The sequence below is a fragment of the Odocoileus virginianus genome, unplaced genomic scaffold (genome assembly GCF_023699985.2).
Source record: "Odocoileus virginianus isolate 20LAN1187 ecotype Illinois unplaced genomic scaffold, Ovbor_1.2 Unplaced_Contig_2, whole genome shotgun sequence".
NCBI lineage: Eukaryota > Metazoa > Chordata > Mammalia > Artiodactyla > Cervidae > Odocoileus > Odocoileus virginianus.
Genome location: NW_027224319.1, coordinates 4,452,617 through 4,469,002, shown reverse-complemented (window position 1 = coordinate 4,469,002; position 16,386 = coordinate 4,452,617). Strand labels below are relative to the sequence as shown.

The 16,386-nt window shown below is 51.8% G+C and overlaps 3 protein-coding genes and 1 long non-coding RNA gene across 10 annotated transcripts in view; 2 read left to right on the top strand and 2 right to left on the bottom strand.

The window, feature by feature from the left end:
- SETD2 (SET domain containing 2, histone lysine methyltransferase) overlaps positions 1-8,175 on the top strand; it is a 75,224-nt gene extending 67,049 nt beyond the window's left edge. Inside the window, exons 18-21 of one of the 2 annotated variants that reach the window (XM_020916157.2) lie at positions 62-173; positions 5,138-5,218; positions 6,909-7,010; positions 7,346-8,175. In XM_020916157.2, coding sequence (XP_020771816.2) covers positions 62-173; positions 5,138-5,218; positions 6,909-7,010; positions 7,346-7,507 — 457 coding nt within the window. In that variant the 3' untranslated portion in view covers positions 7,508-8,175. The remainder of the gene's footprint in view (positions 1-61; positions 174-5,137; positions 5,219-6,908; positions 7,011-7,345) is intronic. The other variant, XM_070463368.1, reaches the window with a different exon arrangement.
- Positions 8,176-10,576: 2,401 nt separating this feature from the next.
- On the bottom strand, positions 10,577-14,323 carry LOC110152282 (death domain-containing membrane protein NRADD-like). Its single transcript, XM_070463358.1, has 4 exons — positions 12,613-14,323; positions 11,567-11,750; positions 11,310-11,452; positions 10,577-11,208 (listed from the first exon to the last, which is right to left on the bottom strand). The coding sequence occupies exons 1-4, from the start codon at positions 12,653-12,655 to the stop codon at positions 10,889-10,891; spliced, it is 690 nt and encodes a 229-aa protein (XP_070319459.1). The 5' UTR covers positions 12,656-14,323; the 3' UTR covers positions 10,577-10,888.
- LOC139033775 (uncharacterized) lies at positions 14,143-15,157 on the top strand. The gene is made up of 2 exons (XR_011486247.1): positions 14,143-14,230; positions 14,817-15,157. It is a non-coding gene; the product is annotated as an uncharacterized lncRNA (long non-coding RNA).
- Positions 14,422-16,386, bottom strand: part of NBEAL2 (neurobeachin like 2) — a 30,376-nt gene continuing 28,411 nt past the window's right edge. For all 6 annotated transcript variants that reach the window (XM_020915929.2, XM_070463353.1, XM_070463352.1 and 3 more), the window contains 4 exons: positions 16,169-16,327; positions 15,945-16,093; positions 14,959-15,094; positions 14,422-14,883 (listed from right to left, as the gene is read on the bottom strand). In XM_020915929.2, the coding sequence (XP_020771588.2) occupies positions 14,779-14,883; positions 14,959-15,094; positions 15,945-16,093; positions 16,169-16,327 (549 nt within the window). In that variant the 3' untranslated portion in view covers positions 14,422-14,778. The remainder of the gene's footprint in view (positions 14,884-14,958; positions 15,095-15,944; positions 16,094-16,168; positions 16,328-16,386) is intronic.

Genomic DNA, 16,386 nt, shown 5'->3' with positions numbered 1-16,386 from the left:
CCTATGCCAGAGTCCTCTGTTTTCTGGCCGTGACAGCATGGCTGTCCTTACCTTCTTCTAGGCAGACTCAGTGGGATCCTCCTACTTGGGAAAGCCCAGGAGATGATGCCAGCCTTGAGCATGAAGCTGAGATGGACTTGGGAACCCCAACATATGATGAAAATCCCATGAAGGTGAGTGTGGCTTACTTGTTTCCTGGTCATTTGGGAGTCTTTGTCTTGTCATTTTTTAGCACCATTAGCCACGTTATCTTTGAATTCTGTTTTCCTTATTGTTCTGGAGAATAATGCATATGAAACATGCTTGGAGGTGGTAGGAGATCCACACAGTACAGAAGTATGATATGGTAGAACAAAAAAAACCCTTAATTTCTTTTTATTGCTCCCCTTTCATCATATTCCCTCTCTGGAGATAAATACTGTTAACTTTTTAATGCAGGGGTTCTCAACTAGGAGCAGTTTTGCTGCTCAGGAGACTTTTGATAATATTTAGAGACAGTTGTGCTTGTTACACAGGAGGGGATGCTCCTTGCTTCCAGTTGAATTAGGAGGTCATGTAAATCAGTGTGACTCTCAGCAATTGACTTAACAATTTTTATCCTTTTTCACTTGGAACAGGACTCACTGTCTCCAAGGAGGTGGTATCTTGAATGAAATCAAAGATAATATATCTGTGTTCTAAGATTTGAATAGTATTTAATTTTGAAAATAAGAGGCACTTAACTAGTTAGGTCAGAGGAGGAAAGTAGGGAAGGAATTGGAGTGAGAGAGAATTAAAGTGAAAACAAATCCATACCTCATTTTATATTTTATTCAATTTGGGGGATATGTTTTTCTTTGTTCAGTGTTATAGTTAGCATTCCTTTAGTCTGAAGAATTTCCTTTAATATTTTGAGTATTTCAGGTCTAGTGGTGATGAGTTCTCTTGTTTCTATTTGTTTGAAAAGGTCCTTATCGTAACTCTTCTCTTCTTGGTAGATTTTATTTTTCAGACTAGTTTTAGGTTCCTGTCGGCACTGAACTAAGAGTACAGAGTTTCCGTACACCTCCTGTCACCACACATGCACAGCGTCTTCCACTATAACAGCCTGTCAGGGTGTGGTGCATTCATTGCAGTCAGTGAATCTGCATTGGTACATCATTATCACTCAGTCTGTAGTTTGCCTTAGGGTTCTTAGTACTTCTGTGGGTTTGGACAAACGTATAAAGGCATGTGTCCACCGTTACAGTGTACAGCGTAGTCTCACTGTGTTGAAAGTCCTATGTGCTCCCCTGTTCATCTTGTCCTCCCTCCCCATCCGCCATCCCCATCCACGACGACCTCTGAGCTTTTTACTGTTCTCCAGTTTTGCCCTTTATAGAATGTCATATATTTGGACTTTTAGCCTTTTCAGATTCACTTCATTCACTTAGCAGTATACATTTAAGGTTCCTCCATGCTCTTTCATGGTTTGGTAGCTTTCTTTTCAGCATTGACTGATATCCCATTGTATTAGATGTGCCACATTTTATTTATCCATTCACCAACTGGTGGACGTTTGGGTTGTTTGCACTCTTTGACTGTTATGAATAATGGTCTATGAACAACGGTGTACCAGTCTTTGGACATACATATTCATTTCTCTTGGGTAGATACCTAGGAGTGGAATTGCTGGATCAGTTAGACAATCTGTTAATATGTCCATCTAACTTTGTAAGAAACTGTCCCTGTTCTCTCGCGTTGCTGCGTCAGTGTACCTGTCTGCAGTGGTGTGTAAAGTCTCCATGGGAGAGTTTTTATAGAGGTAGGGGCATGTGTGCTCAGTTGTGTCTGACTCTGTGACCCCACAGACTGCAGCCCCCCAGGCAAGAAGACTGGAGTGGGTTGCCATATCCTTCTTCAAGGGGATCTTCCTGACCCAGGGATGAAATCCGCCTCTCCTGCACAAGTCAAAGGCTTTGAATTTCTTTCAAGACCATAGTCTCTATCATCAGGACCTAATCTGACTTAGATAACCAGGAACTTATTTGGATTGTTATTGTCCTACTGTAGGACTTACTGTCCTACTGTATTCACCCAGTTAGCATCTCAGACAGAAGGATGCCTGTGGGGTATGTGTTTATTCTTCTGTTCTCTCCCCTCCCCCCCATCTTTAGGGTCTTCATTTCGGTTTTAAAGCCCTTGGAAGTGAAGACCATAATATTGTAAATTTTCATTAATTCATAAGCATTGTGTGAGGTGTTACACATAGAAGGAAAAATAAATCTGAGTACTAGTCCTCATGAAGTTCAGTGTAAGAAAATAGCCACATCTATAAACCAGAAATACAATGGGATAATTGCTGTAGTTGAAGAATGTACAGAATGCTATGGGAATGCACTGATTAATGGTCTTGAGAAAATGCACCAGTGATATGTCATAGAAAACATGAGTTGACCTTTGGCTAAGCTGAGCAGGAAAGAGGATTCTGAGCAAACAAAGTAGTTTTTGCAAAGTATAAAGTCAGTACAAGACAGAACATATATATAGGGAGAGAACAATAAAAGTAATTTAATTATGGTGAGAGTTTGGGTGCATATGGGGTAATGAACCAGACAAAAGGAAAAGTATGTCAGATTTAAATGGTCTAAGATCTTGGTGTCCTCCCAATGTGATTATTGTATAATTAAAAGCCCGTGAATGCTTTTAAAGCAGTGAGTCTGGCAACCAAGTGTGTCCCTTGAGTAAAACAGTCTGTTTGAAAAAATGAGATTGGTAGCAGTGGAACCCAGATCGAGGAGTATTGTAATAGTTTAGGCAAAGTGAGGAACTCAGAAGAGATGTTGAAGATTCATACAAAGGCACCAGAGGGCTAAGCGCACAAGTGGGTATGAAAAAGGCCAGGAACAGTCCCTGTTTGTTGAAAGTGCTGTGGAAACAATTTGTTCCTGTTCCCTCTACCCTCCTCCCCCCATGCGTCTTTTTGACAAACTGGGGCGCTGGTATATAGTGCCTGGTCTAGAATCAAACTGAAGTTATTTTGCTCTTTTTGTTACCAAAGGTGGCAGGAACTTCAGAACAATATACCGAGTTCTTTAGTTATTTTCAAGGATGTTTCTTTCTTAACCTTTGAATTGGCCTGTACAGGTTTGTGTGTTGCAGAATGTAGGTTGAATCACATGCAGTTTTCTGATGGCTCAACTTCTTCTGGACCAGGCTCCTAGATAGAGCTCAGGGGACTGTGCTCAGTAACTGGTTTTAAAGCCCTGCAGCCTCACCAAGTCAGAGATTACATTAGAAATGCACTGGAATTATTTTGCTTTCTGAACACATAGCCCATTCAGAGGGAAGCAGGACGTGCCTGTTTGCACAGTGCCCTCACTGAGAGCCTGGCCTCCTTTATAACCCAGAGCCTTCAGGTAGCTGTCTTACCTAGAGGGTTTTCTGTACTTCCTGCTCTTGCTACTCATTTTTGAGATCCACAGGAGAATAGCTGAGGGTGTGGTGAAATTACCTTGGCTTACTCGGGCGGGGTGTAGTTTTTCCCTTGCTACGTGAGGTCTTATTGTGGAGCACACCTATACTTTCTACTGCTAGAAAAAAATAACCACAAAATCTCAAAGCAAAACATTTGAAAATTTGCATTTTGTTTCCTGAAACCAGAGGTTGAATCTGAGTGTTGTTTCTACCCTACCCTCCCTTTCCTGGTCCCACAGCCACAGAAAGTGGAAAAGGGGAAAATATGCAAAGCGTTTATAACAAGTCAGAGAAAGCTGATTTACAGAGGCCGGGGGATGCACCATCTTTCTATTGAGCCAGTCCAGAGCAGAGGAAGTTGAACTGTCCCTTCATCACCAGCACTTTCATACTGTTGATGGAAAAAGAGGAATCAGAACTGGTGATAGGCTGGGACTAGAAAAAACTGTGCTCTAAGCAGCCAGCAAAAACCTGAAGTACCTGTAATGCCAACTGCAGCTCCTACATCTACCTGAAGCAAGTTGTATTCAAAGGGGGATCCTCATAGTCTTTTTCATGGACAAGTACACTTCTAGGAAGGGGCTGGATGACTGGCGGTGATCAAAAGTGTGGGGAGATGGCCTTGGCCAGTGGATGCTCTGAATGCCGGGGCTGGTAGCCCCTTCCCTCTCTTCTGTGCCTGATTGGGGGCGGGGGGCTGGGGACACTCGCAGCTTCCCTGCTTGCAGTGCTGGAGGGAAAATATTCCTAAGTGTATCATCATTTCAGCATCTTAGGACAGAATATCTTCTATCTTTGAACCTAGTCATCTGGTCAGTGACTTGGATGACTCCCATCTCCTCCCCTTCCCGTCCCCAGTACCTTGATACCTCTTCAGTCTCCATTCCTGGACTGAAGCTACCAACCTTGAAGGAGCCTCTCCTGCATACTGAGACTGTCTCCTACAGTCTAGGAGACTAGGATGCAGAACGTGGTATTTGGACCACGATCAGGTGGGAAGCACATTCTGCCTTTGTCCCAGAGTCCTGGAATGTCAAGAGATGAGAGAGGTGGAGTTGGTGAGCCTGGGGCCGACTTCACAATGTGGGGTGCTGCAGCTCACAACAGGGACCTGAGTGGTCCAAGTCACACAGCACATTCCTCTGCAGAGGTAACCCAGAAACAAAAGTTTACCAGCTATACTCAAGATCGACTTTCTCTTAGGGTAGAGAATTAGAACTTGCTTTATAGAAATGAGGCTGGAGCCAGATGGCTGGATTTAGACATGAAGTGGGAGTGGTTAACAACAGCTTGGCTGACTCCAGGTTGTGTCTCATTGCTGCTGCTGCTAAGTCACTTCAGTCGTGTCCGACTCTGTGCGACCCCACAGACAGCAGCCCACCAGGCTCCCCCGTCCCTGGGATTCTCCAGGCAAGAACACTGGAGTGGGTTGCCATTTCCTTCTCCAATGCATGAAAGTGAAAAGTGAAAGTGAAGTCGCTCAATCGAGTCCGACTCTTCGCGACCCCATGGACCGCAGCCTACCAGGCTCCTCCATCTGTGGGATTTTTCAGGCAAGAAGACTGGAGTGGGGTGCCATTGCCTTCTCTGTGTGTCTCGTTAAGATCCTATAAATAATACCAAGAGTCGGGTATCCTGTCTGGGGGCATCAGTGACCTGACCTCTCATCCTTGCACTGTGGTGTTTTCTTTACCATTTCTAGACCTCAAAAAAGCCTAAGACAGCAGAAGCAGACACGTCCAGTGAGCTGGCTAAGAAAAGCAAAGAAGTATTCAGAAAAGAGGTAAGGCTGGCTAGGCTGTGGGCGCCTAGCTTGGAAAACTTGAAACTTGAGCCCCTTCCTTCTTGCTCAGAGTGAGCGTCCTGCCTTTGGGTCTTCTTACTTCTGGGACTGGGCTGTGCAGTTGTCATTTGGCGACACAGGGTATGGTCCTTCGCAGTTGGATGATAAGCACTTTGATGTCCATTGAATCATTTTCCCTCCACAGCAGCACTCAAGGTAGGAGCACCAGAATTGTCATTCCTCTTCTGCTGGTGGAGGGAGCTCTTAAGGTTCAGAGAAGACAGACTCTAGACAGAAGGCTTGAACTCGGGCCTTCCGGCTCAGAGTCCCGATCTCTGTGATGGCTCATTTGGCGGCTGCCTAATCCTCTAGTGGTGGAGAGAAAGCAGCTCCTCTATCTGCTGTTAGAAGTATATGTTTCCAGTTCTCAGAACACTAACCTTTCCTGCCGAGGGGCATCCAGATTCTAAACTCCAGTCTTCATTCATTGAAGGGGCTTATAGTCCATTGGAGGAAGCAGACCTGCAGACTGATGGGGCTCGGAGGTCACTGCTCGGGGTGTGAGGAAGGGCTCTTGAGTCAGCGGTCGGGACTGACCGCATATGCAATGCAGGCAGAAGGCAGCATCCCTTTCCTGGCCTCTGGGGGCTGTGGCTCAGGGTGTGGGGGGTGGTGGGGGGAAGATGAGGCTGAACAGTATTGTGCTGCTTCCTACTGAGTTACAGGGGACCACTGCAGGATTTTAAGCTGGGAATAATGAAATCCCCTGTTGTACTCAGGGAAATGGATTGAAGGGAGAGAGTATGGAAGCAGAAGACCACAGAAACACCTTTGATCAAAAGCCTTCCTCAAGGATAAAACTTAGTGTTTCACTGTCATTGTGTAAAATGATTGGCATTTCAGCCCAGCCAGCTTACAGCTGTTTATTTAGTGCCAACCTGGTGATACAACCTTGTTGTTTGAGTGTCTGAAAGCTCATTTTCAGGGATGGGGAGACCCTGTTCATGGTGCTCCCTCATGAAGCGACTCACCTCCTCGCTCTCTTTGTCCCCTGGAGTCAAATTTGTGGCTTAGTGCCCCAGATACTTCCAGAGGTCCTGCACCTAGATCACTCTTGAGAGCCACAGGCTAGGACAGACACTAGAGAGACAGCTCAGGAGGACGTGGGAAATTGTGTACTGACCAGGGTCTTACCCCAGACGGTCTCCAACCAGTTGCTCTAATATGCAACCATCCGTCTGCTTTACACTGATGTTGTGTAAATCCCATGAAGTGCAACACTTAGAGAATCTAAGCAGTCTTCAATAACAAAACACCTGCATTCCTGGGGTCGCTGAGCCTCCTGGTAGCACAGAAAGGCCCTCTCTGCCCTGCCTCCAGGAGCCAGAGAATTTAGCTACAGTCTCTTTATGAGGACAGGAGACTTCTTAGCTGAAACCTGGGGCTGCCATGAGGTTCAGCGTGGAGTCCTGCTCTTCTATCCCTCCACTGCCCAGTCCATCTGGGGAAGCCCTGTCCCTCTTGGGGCTGCCCCGGATCCTTCTCTCTCATCCCACTGGCATACTAGCCTCCTTCTAATCCATACCAGCCAGCCCGCGTGAGGGAAAGGGAAGGACGGGCTGGCTCTGCTTGCTGCCTTTCTACATTTCCTCAGTACAGCGTTCTTGCCTTGTCTCCTCTCTGCCTGCAGATGTCCCAGTTCATCGTCCAGTGCCTGAACCCTTACCGGAAACCTGACTGCAAAGTGGGAAGAATCACCACAACTGAAGACTTCAAACACCTAGCTCGCAAGGTATTCTCCCCTGCTTGTGGTCTGACAACGTTTTCAGCAAACTAGACCTTCTAAAAAGGTCCCTTTCATCATAAAAGGGGAGGTTTTCCTTGCCACATGCCCAGGCTGGAGACCCAGGAACATAGGGGGAAGATTTGGGAAGGGAGGCGACTCTCCTGGAGGGTAGCGGTTCTCTAACAGCCTAGCCTCCTGTTTGTGGTGATCCCAGCGCCAGCCGGCCCCAACCTCCCTGCATCTAATTCACTGAGAAGGGTTCCGGGGCAGAAGACTGCCTCCCCCCTGAGTCATTTCCACTCTGATTGGTGGCCTGTGGTCTCTCTCTGTGTCCTGGACAGCTGACTCATGGCGTTATGAACAAGGAGCTGAAGTACTGTAAGAACCCCGAGGACCTGGAGTGCAATGAGAATGTGAAACACAAAACCAAGGAGTACATTAAGAAGTACATGCAGAAGTTTGGGGCCGTTTACAAACCCAAAGAGGACACTGAGCTAGAGTGACCCGTGGGGCCAGGGTGGGAGGCCGGGCAGGCTGGTAGGAGAGCCTGGGGAGACGACGTCCTGTGGGCCCTCTCCCCACCCCACCGTCAGGGCTGTGTGCTACTGGGGACACAGCACCCTGGGGACTGCAAACCTGCGGATTTCAACTGAGAGCCACAATACTGAGCTCCATCTACAACACGTGGTCCCTGGTTGTGAGCTGTTGGTAGAGGCCATCAGAGGCGAGGGGTTAGGCCCTTGAGACCTTCCCTTCTGAGACCTGGTCAGCCTGACCCCACTCCAACCTGGGTCTCCTCCTTGGCGGTGCTGTCAGCGCACAGGCTCATGCGCATCCCCACCCACAACCCCGACCCTGACCATCTGTATTATATTTTAATGTATATGTGAATATATTGAAAATAATTTGTTTGTTTTTTCCTGGGTTTTGTTTTTTGTTTTGCTTTTAAGCCTCTATGTGCTAGGATCACAGAAGACTTTGTAAGGATGGTTTAAGTTCTCCTGCAAGGTTTAATTTGTTATCATGTAAATATTCCAAAGCAGGCTGCCTTGTGGTTTTGGCCAGCCTTGTGCTATGTTGATAAGATTGATTTACTGCTTAAAATCACTTTACTTTATCCAATTTTTACTGAACTTTTTATGTAAAAAATAAAATCAATTAAAGAACTTGGCATGTTTGTATATAGTGTTGGCACTGAGAGAAAGGAGGTGGTGGCCATGGTGTGTGAAGTCCAAGGTTAATCTTTGAGATTGGCGTTTATCCCAGGCCTTCCCCACAGGTCCTACTGTGACTGAGGTAGGCATCTTAGCACGTGCATTTCCAAGCAAAGGAAGTGGACCCGCCACCTCTCTGGCGCTGGGCTTCTTCACTTAGGTTAATAGGCCACTCGAGAAAGGTACTCGTCTTTGCCTTTGTACCTTGTGACTGGCAAGAAGTGACTTCGCAGCCATGCTCATCTGATGTCTGGGTTCCCTGACTCCCCACGATGCCCCCCGCCACTGGGCTTGGATCCTAGAGGGGGCCCCCATCAAAGGCATACATTGCTGAGATGGTAAGAGGACACAGGGTTCATGGAGACACACCCACCCTTGATGGACCAGTTGTCCGGGCGGTGAGAAGGGCCAGAGCATTCAGGCCAGCCAGGGGCCCAGCCCCTGTTTGCAAAGAGGCTGGTCCCACCTCTTCCTCACTGGGGTGGTTTTGCTCGATGCAGCAATGCCCTTGGGGAAGAGGCTGGGGCCTGCCAGATCTTGGGGGCGTGGAGTAGTTGGAACACTCACTGCCTGCTGGGCACTTACTGCTCTGGTTGTGCTCCTTTGATCTTCTCAACCGGAGGCACAGGAATTGGTACTTTCTCGGAAGAGGAGACTCAGGTTCATAGAGGCTCAGTAATTCTTATCTTTGTATCAAATATTGTGAAAAGAGACCCCCCAAAAAAAAAATATTTTAAAGGCATACCCATTAAATATGCTATTTAACAAGGTAGCCAAAGTATTTCCCATGGGGCTTCATACAGCCTTACACCATTAATCCTAACTCAAGCATATTATATCAGATGGAGGAACCTTAATTTAACCCCCTTAACATTTTAGTGTTATTAAGGAAGATGTTTCAGCTAATGTGTTTGAGCACATTAAAAAGAAGTATTTCTCTCTGGGGTAGGTTTCCCATGCAGAGGTGCAGGCATATGCACTGCAACCAAGCCCAGCTCATGCTTTTACACAAGGCTCCAGGTTTCACATTTTCCCAGGAAATCTAGGCAGCCTTTTGTTAAAGGGTGGTGACCAGGGAGTTGCCAGGTTTTAGAAAGGACCATTTTGAAGGGGAATTCTGTCATTTCCCCTGGAGTGTTTTGTTGTTTGTTTTTGTCAAAAATCTTTCCCTTCCACTCACCCTTTGAAACCTTTAGGCTCAAATCCCCTCAGTGGTGATGAGGGTTACCGGCTAATCCAGGGCCCATTCATTTCTCTCAATGCAGGATTTCACACTCATTGCCAATCTAATCCTTCACAGTCCTCTAGCCAACTCCCTGCCGGTGTGATGTCTCTAGTGCTTTGGCCTGTTTAAAGCTGACCAAACAGAAGCCTTTCTCTCCTGGGTTATTGCCCAAGGGTCATCTCCGGGTGGTGCCCAGAGGGTGCTTGAGGGTGGTGCCAAACCTGCCCTGATCTTAAGGATGGGTTACAGGGTTAAGCAGCCCTGGTAAACTCTGAGGAACAGCAGGTGCAGCAGCCTCCCAGCACAGCCAGCACTGGTCACATCTCCGCAAGGGGACGGGATCTAGCCTGGGCACCTGGATGGTGACTGGATCCACGTCTGCTGAGTTTAGGTGGCTGTATTTCTTGAGCACTCCGATCCTGATGGATGCCAGGATGTAGCATTGTTCCTTCTTAGGCAGGGCCTGTCTGCTGTAGCAATACCCTGAAAGCACAGTGACGGACCTGCCGCTCCTGCATTCAGGGTGGCCGTATGTGAGGGGTGCAGGTGGTCTGGCTGAAGCTGCCCTGTCCTCAAGTAGGTGGGATGACCTGCCTCTCCTTGGCTTGTGTGGAAGTATCTTTGGACCTCCCTCTCCTGAATCTGGAATGTGGGTCCTGAAAGGAGAACACTTTCTTCCTTTTTCTCACCTAAAGATGCCTGGAAGTCCTTGGTAACAGAGTCCTAGTTTCCCAGGACCAGTCTGCCTCTTACTGCCTGCCCAGGAGTGGGGCAGGCTTCCAGCCTCCCCTTGAGGCTAGTCACAGCACAGATGAGGAAAATGGTCTCAAACCTAAGTCGAGAGTCCTAGCAGGTGGGAGGCTTCTGAACGTGCCAGTCTATTGTTCTCCAGCTAAGGAAGCTTAAGTTCAAAAAGGAAAGTTCTTCCTAACACACTTCAGCTGGGGAATGGCAGATGCAGGATGTGAACTCTACTCTGCCCGCAGAATTCACCCATCTTCTGCGGGTGCACACTGCCTGCCAACTCGGGGATGCCTTTCACCTTAGGGACCCCAGCCTTTTCTTGGGCCTCTGCCACATTAGTTACCCAACTGTCTCTCTCACAGGCCCACGGAGCCAGACAGACCCAGAACAACAGTCCAGAGTTGCCTTTAATGTGGGGTACAAAAGTAGAAAAAACAGTTGACTAAGCATGGGGAGGTAGAGTGGGGGTCAGGGGGGCAGGACTGCTGCTCCCTGTCTGGCTGTCTCCCCCCACCCCCCCACATCCTGACCCCTGTCCTGGAGGAAGGCAGGGGGAGGGGAGGGGACTTGTGTGTCCCCCGAAACAGAACAAGCCGAGGTCACCAATGCCAGGAAGCTCGTGAAGGGGAAGGTGCATGAGGTGGGGGTGGTGGGGAGCACCAGAGCAGGTTCCCTGAGAGGCCGGGCTGCGGAGCCACGACTTACACCACGGAGCAGCCCTCGGCCGGGGGGCCCAGGACCCGGACCACATCTTCACGACCCATGGCAGCGAGGGCGTCTGCTAGCGCTCTGAGGGTGGCGCCACTGCCTTCCTGGACAGCCCAGTCCCTCAGCAGGGCAGAGGCAGGCCCCGGGCTCCGGGCCATGGTCTCCACTGCCTCAGCCTGGTAGCCCAGACGGCCCGCCAGACCCCGCCAGCCGTCGTCCAGTTCACCCGACACCTCCAGGAGCCGTTCCACTTCCTCCTGCTGCTGCCGAGGAAGATGGAGGTAAAGCCGGCAGCCAAGTTCAGGAGGTGGCCCTGGGGAGGGAGACGTGAGGGGCACGTGAGGGTTAGGCAGACTTGGTGGAACAACAGGGCTGGGCAGGTCTAAAGGACAACAGGTAAGGGAAGGGGCTCACCTTGGCTGGGGGCACAGGGCTCCAGGCTGGCTGGAGAGTCCCGGAAGACACTGCTGTCCCCATGCGGCTGGTCCCTGCTGAGGGCCCCCAGCTCTGCGGTCCGAGCTTTGGCCAGCTGCTGCCTTTGTTTATGTGAGCGCCAGCTGTGGGGAGCAGGGGGAACCTGCCAGCCTGCTGCAGCCTTCACTGAGATGGCAAGCTGGCTGGGAGTCCAGACGGGGAGGGGGGTACCCCAGGGCAGTGCCCAGACCACCTACCACTTGAAGACCACGTAGGCGATCAGACCAAGGACCACGGTGGCCAGGAGGGCACAGTAGACAGGGATGATGCTGCCCGAGGCCCCTGGAGGCTCAGGGGAGAATGGGGAGGAGGTACTGGGGGCCAGGGCTCCTCCTGCCGCTGCCCACACCCCTTCCCTGTCCTGCTCCCTCTGGGTCTTATCTGTGGAGAAAAGGACAGACAGGGTCAGCGGCAAGGAATCAATTTTGCTTGACTGACAGCGGCAGGAGTCGACTTTGCTGCTAGAAAGGCTGGAAATCGTAGCCCCCTACTATGGGGTGACAAAAGCTCATACCATGACATCAAAAGCTGACTGGCTCATTCCCTACCGTCACCTCCCACAGCCTCCCCTTGGCTCGCCACGCTTGGACACCTAGCCCTGGATGAACCCTCTCCAAGTCGTCCTTGATCTCTCCCAGTCTCTCCCTTTTCTGGCTCCTGGTGCACCTCCTCTGTCTACAATGGCACCAAACGGTGTCCTCTCACCCCCACCGAGGCTGGTCTGTGCAAGCACAGTGATTCATGCTAGTCCCTATGGAAGCCTCTGTGCACAGGAGACCTTGCAAATTTTTACAAAATAAAACAACCAGGGGCTTCCTTGGTGGCTCAGTGATAAACAATCAGCCTGCCAATGCAGGAGGCATGAGTTTGAGCCCTGATCCGGGAAGATCCCATGTGCTGCGGAGCAACTAAGCCCATTGTGCACCACCACTGAGCCTGTGTCTAGAGTTCGTGCTCCACAAGAGAAACCATTTCAATGAGAAGCCCACGCACACCGAAGAGTAGCCCCTGCTCGCCACAACTAGAGAAGAGCCCTCGGCAACAAAGACCCAGATAGCCAAAAATAAATAAAACACTGAGCTGGAAGCCAAGTAAATGCTGCTGCTCACTTCTGCCGGCAAGTCAGTTGTCCCTACAATCCAGTGCAGGCAGGGCACAAGAGGCTCCAGAGCTGTGACGACCTGAATGCATGGATACCTCCCATCCTACCCAGGGCCCAAAATCTGGATCGAAAAGTACTTACCCACATGGACCACGGCTTCCCTGTGGCTGGAGTTCTGCAGCATGGTTCTACCAGCTAGCAGTGCTCCCAGTGGCTGCACTTCTTAGAAAAGGTTTTTGGAGTGTCGCGAGCTGCCCACAGGAAAAGGAGCTGGGAGACCTCTGAGTCCAGCAGGGGCTGTATGTAGGAACAAGGGGGGAATTCCTCAGGCTGCAAGTCAGGAGTCCCTTGGGGTAATCTGCCCCCTCTGCTGCCTCATATCATCCTGATTCATTCCAGGGCTGCGTACCTACCCATCTTCCCACTCACCAATCTGGACCAGTTTCCTCTGGTGTCAAACAGGGTGGAGCTGATACTACTGGTCCCAGCTGGCCAAAGCTGGAGGAGACCAGAGTGCAGCTGTCTCAAAGACCTTGGCAAACCCCACGTCTGAGTCCCGAGACAGCACAGGAAGACCAGGGGGACTCCCGTCCCCCATAAGCCAGAGCCAGGCGGAGACTCATTGGCTGATGGGAGCTCCCCAGAGTTCTCAGAAGAGCACAGTTCCTGGGGTGACTAACTCCCACTCCTGCCTCCAGGGTCAGTGTCCAGCCCTTACCTCCTGGTCAGGGGCAGGATGGGAGGCTTCCTTGGTTTCAGCAAACGCAGAGGGCATGTGGGCCCAGAGGTACCCGGGCCCTTTCTTATCTGGGAATTTGGAAAGGGCCAGCAGGCTGGAAATCTGAAGAACACACAGTCCCAGGACCCTTCTGCCTTTACAGGGCTGATCCTGCTGGGACCTACCTCCTGAGGCCTGGGGAAGAGACCCTGGACTGGGCAGAGAAGGGGAGTTTGCCTGGAAAAGGGATGGAGATGAGACCTGGGGGAAAGTCCTGTAACTCCCCAACATCCACATCTGGCCCAACCCCGGCACTCCAAACTCACTTCCCTCCATAAGGCCAGGGGCGGATGTGGACAGCAAAGCTGCACACTAGACAAGCGGGTCTGGCATGGAACCTGTGGCCACCTTTGCAACATGAAGGATGTGTATGTACAGTTGTGTCACTTACCACATAAGGAACCTTGCCTGGATCGGGGTTGGCGGGTAAGCCTGTGACTAACGCTAGCTTGCAGAGACAGCCAGGCCTTGTGCCCAATCCACCTCGAGCTGCTGCGAGACTGGAGCCTCTACCAACCCCTCCTCCACACATACCCATCTGGAGGCCCACAAATATGCACACATGCGCACACAGCAACATCCTAAACGCCCACACTACCCTGACTTCCCACAGGCATCCCAACCCAGATGCTGGCACCGCAACCGCGCAGATTTTGGGTCCAGAATGGGGGAGGTACAGAGAGGCAGCCACGGCTCCCTCCTTCCAGGAAGACCCGACGCTGTGTCCCCAACCCACTCCTGACCTGTGGTAGCTGACCCTCCGTCGGTCCCAGGATCGGCTCTGCCTGCAGGATGGGGCCTCCTGGCCTTAAGCCAGCAGGGAACACGCAGTGGAGTCCCTGGAGAGGCCAGGTTTTCACCCGGCGGAGACGAAAGCGGGCGGCGGCAGAGGACTGGACACAGAGGGGGCGGGGCGATGATGGGGGCGGGGCCGCCCACGGTCTGGCCCCGCCCGGCCCAGGAACGCGCACATGCGTGGAGGTGAGCCTTAAGTGGGACTGGGTGTGAAGCTGCCAGAGAAACAGTGGCCGGGGCCCCTAGGGACAGGGGTGGCGTACTTGGGGGGCTGAGGAATGGTGCAGCGTGGGTGCTCATGGACCAGGGGACGCCAGCCCAGGGCAGTGGCCAGGGCCGGTGGAGACGCGCGCACACAAGCTCGGAGGCAGAACAGCTACAAAACTAGTCCATGTTTATTGCTGAGATGCGAGAGCGGGGGGCCGCCCTTAGGATTAAGGCCACAGCCCGGCCCCTGTGCTCCGCCGGGACCGGGGATCGGGAGCCTGGGCTCCCCACCCCAAACTGTGCAAAAAGTGCTGTGCGGCCGCTGGGGCCAGTGCTGGGACTCCGGGCTGCCCCTCTGCCGGCGAGGGGCAAGATTTCCGGGAGTGACATGGCCCGCCAATCCCTGAGCTGGGCAGAGGGGGGCCCCGCCCACCCCCGCCTGGGTGTGGGCCGGGTGTTCCCCGCGGGCTCCGAGGCGGGGTCTACTGGGGCGAAGCCCGCTGGGGGCGGGGCGGCGGGGCGGGCTGTCAGCGCGCCTCTCCAGGGTTGTACTCTGTCTCCCCAGAGGACACCTGGGAGATGCGCCGGGAGGAGGACCGCCACAACTTCCGCGCAAACTGGCTGCTGCGCACCTAGAGGGAGCAGGGATGGGTCAGCCAGGATCAATGTTCCACACTGTGCAAGGCCCGCCCTGCCCACATCCTCACCTCTGAGGGCTGCCCTGCGCCCACCACGATGAGCTTGCCGTCTTCCAGCCCCACGAGCACGTGGCTGCGCTCCTTGGTCACAGCCACGCTGCGGATTGGCACCTTCATGGGCAGGGGAGGAGCGGCTGGCAGCAGTCTGGAGGGAGGGAAGGAGGTAATATGTACAAACTCGCAACTGCAAGGAGTTTTGCATCCAGCACATAGTTGTCTCTTCATTCTCCCATCCACCTCCCAGTCCTCATTTGAAGGATGGCTGGAGGAAAATCCTGAATAAAGGGGTCCTGCAAAAGTGTGTGCCTAAGGGAGGCCCAGGGCAAGATCTCCCCACTGGGGGATGGGAGGACAGAGACAGGCCTTGAAGAATGTGTCCACAGGCATGTAAAGGGGTGAGGGTCCACGGGACACCTCCTAGTATCCCTCTGCCAAAAACCACCACCTGAGGGATCACAGCATATTAAAAACCAGAGACATCAGTTTGGCAACCAAGGTCCTGTCTAGTCAAAGCTATGGTTTTTCCAGTAGTCATGTATAGATGTGAGAGTTGGACTACAGGGAAAGCTGAGCGCTGAAGAATCGATGCTTTTGAACTGTGGTGATGGAAAAGACTCTTGAGAGTCTCTTGGACTGCGAGGAGATCCAACTAGTCCATCCTAAAGGAAATCAGTTCTGACTATTCCTTGGAATGGATTGATGCTGAAGCTGAAACTCCAATACTTTGGCCACCTGATGCGAGGAACTGACTCATTGGAAAAGACCCCGATGCCGGGAAAGATTGAAGGCAGGAGGAGAAGGGGACGACAGAGGATGAGATGATTGGATGGCATCACCGACTCGATGGACATGAGTTTGAGTAAGCTCCAGGAGTTGGTGATGGACAGGGAGGCCTGGCGTGCTGCAGTCCATGGGGCTGCAAAGAGTCAGACACGACTGAGCGACTAAACTGAACTGAACTGAGGGATCACAAACCCACAAATAGTGAGGCTCACTTGTTCAAGTGGAGGATGTGCAGGGCACACTGGGCTGTGCCCAGCAGAACAAAGTCCTCTGTCACCGCAAGGGCTGTGGGCTGCTCCACCAAGGGCAGTGAAGCCCGCAACCTCCCATTCACTGAGTACAGGTGCAAGGAGTAGGTGACCTGGAGGAAGCAGGATGTGTTAGCAAGGACAGAATCCCAAACCCCCCATCTTGGCTGGGTGCCCCTTTCCCATACCTGAGCCCCCAGACGCTCCCTTGCTGAGCTCTGCACCACAATCTGGCCCTCAGACCCCAGCACCAGGTGGGACACAGGTCCAGGCAACGTGCTTCCCGGAGGGCTGAGTGTGGCCATAAACTGGCCACGGCGTACGGTGTGGATGATCACAGTTCCATCCTGCAGGAAGGCAGCTTAGGGTGCTGGGCACAGGCGTCTGAGCTCCAGGGGCAGGGCCC

Coding starts and splice junctions, on each gene's coding strand:
- LOC110152282 (XM_070463358.1), bottom strand. CDS start 12,655: ATGCTGCAGAACTCCAGCCACAGGGAAGCCGTGGTCCATGTGG. Junction 11,751..12,612: donor GGAAGCCGTGGTCCATGTGG/GTAAGTACTTTT, acceptor TTTTCTCCACAG/ATAAGACCCAGAGGGAGCAG. Junction 11,453..11,566: donor GCCTACGTGGTCTTCAAGTG/GTAGGTGGTCTG, acceptor TGCTCCCCACAG/CTGGCGCTCACATAAACAAA.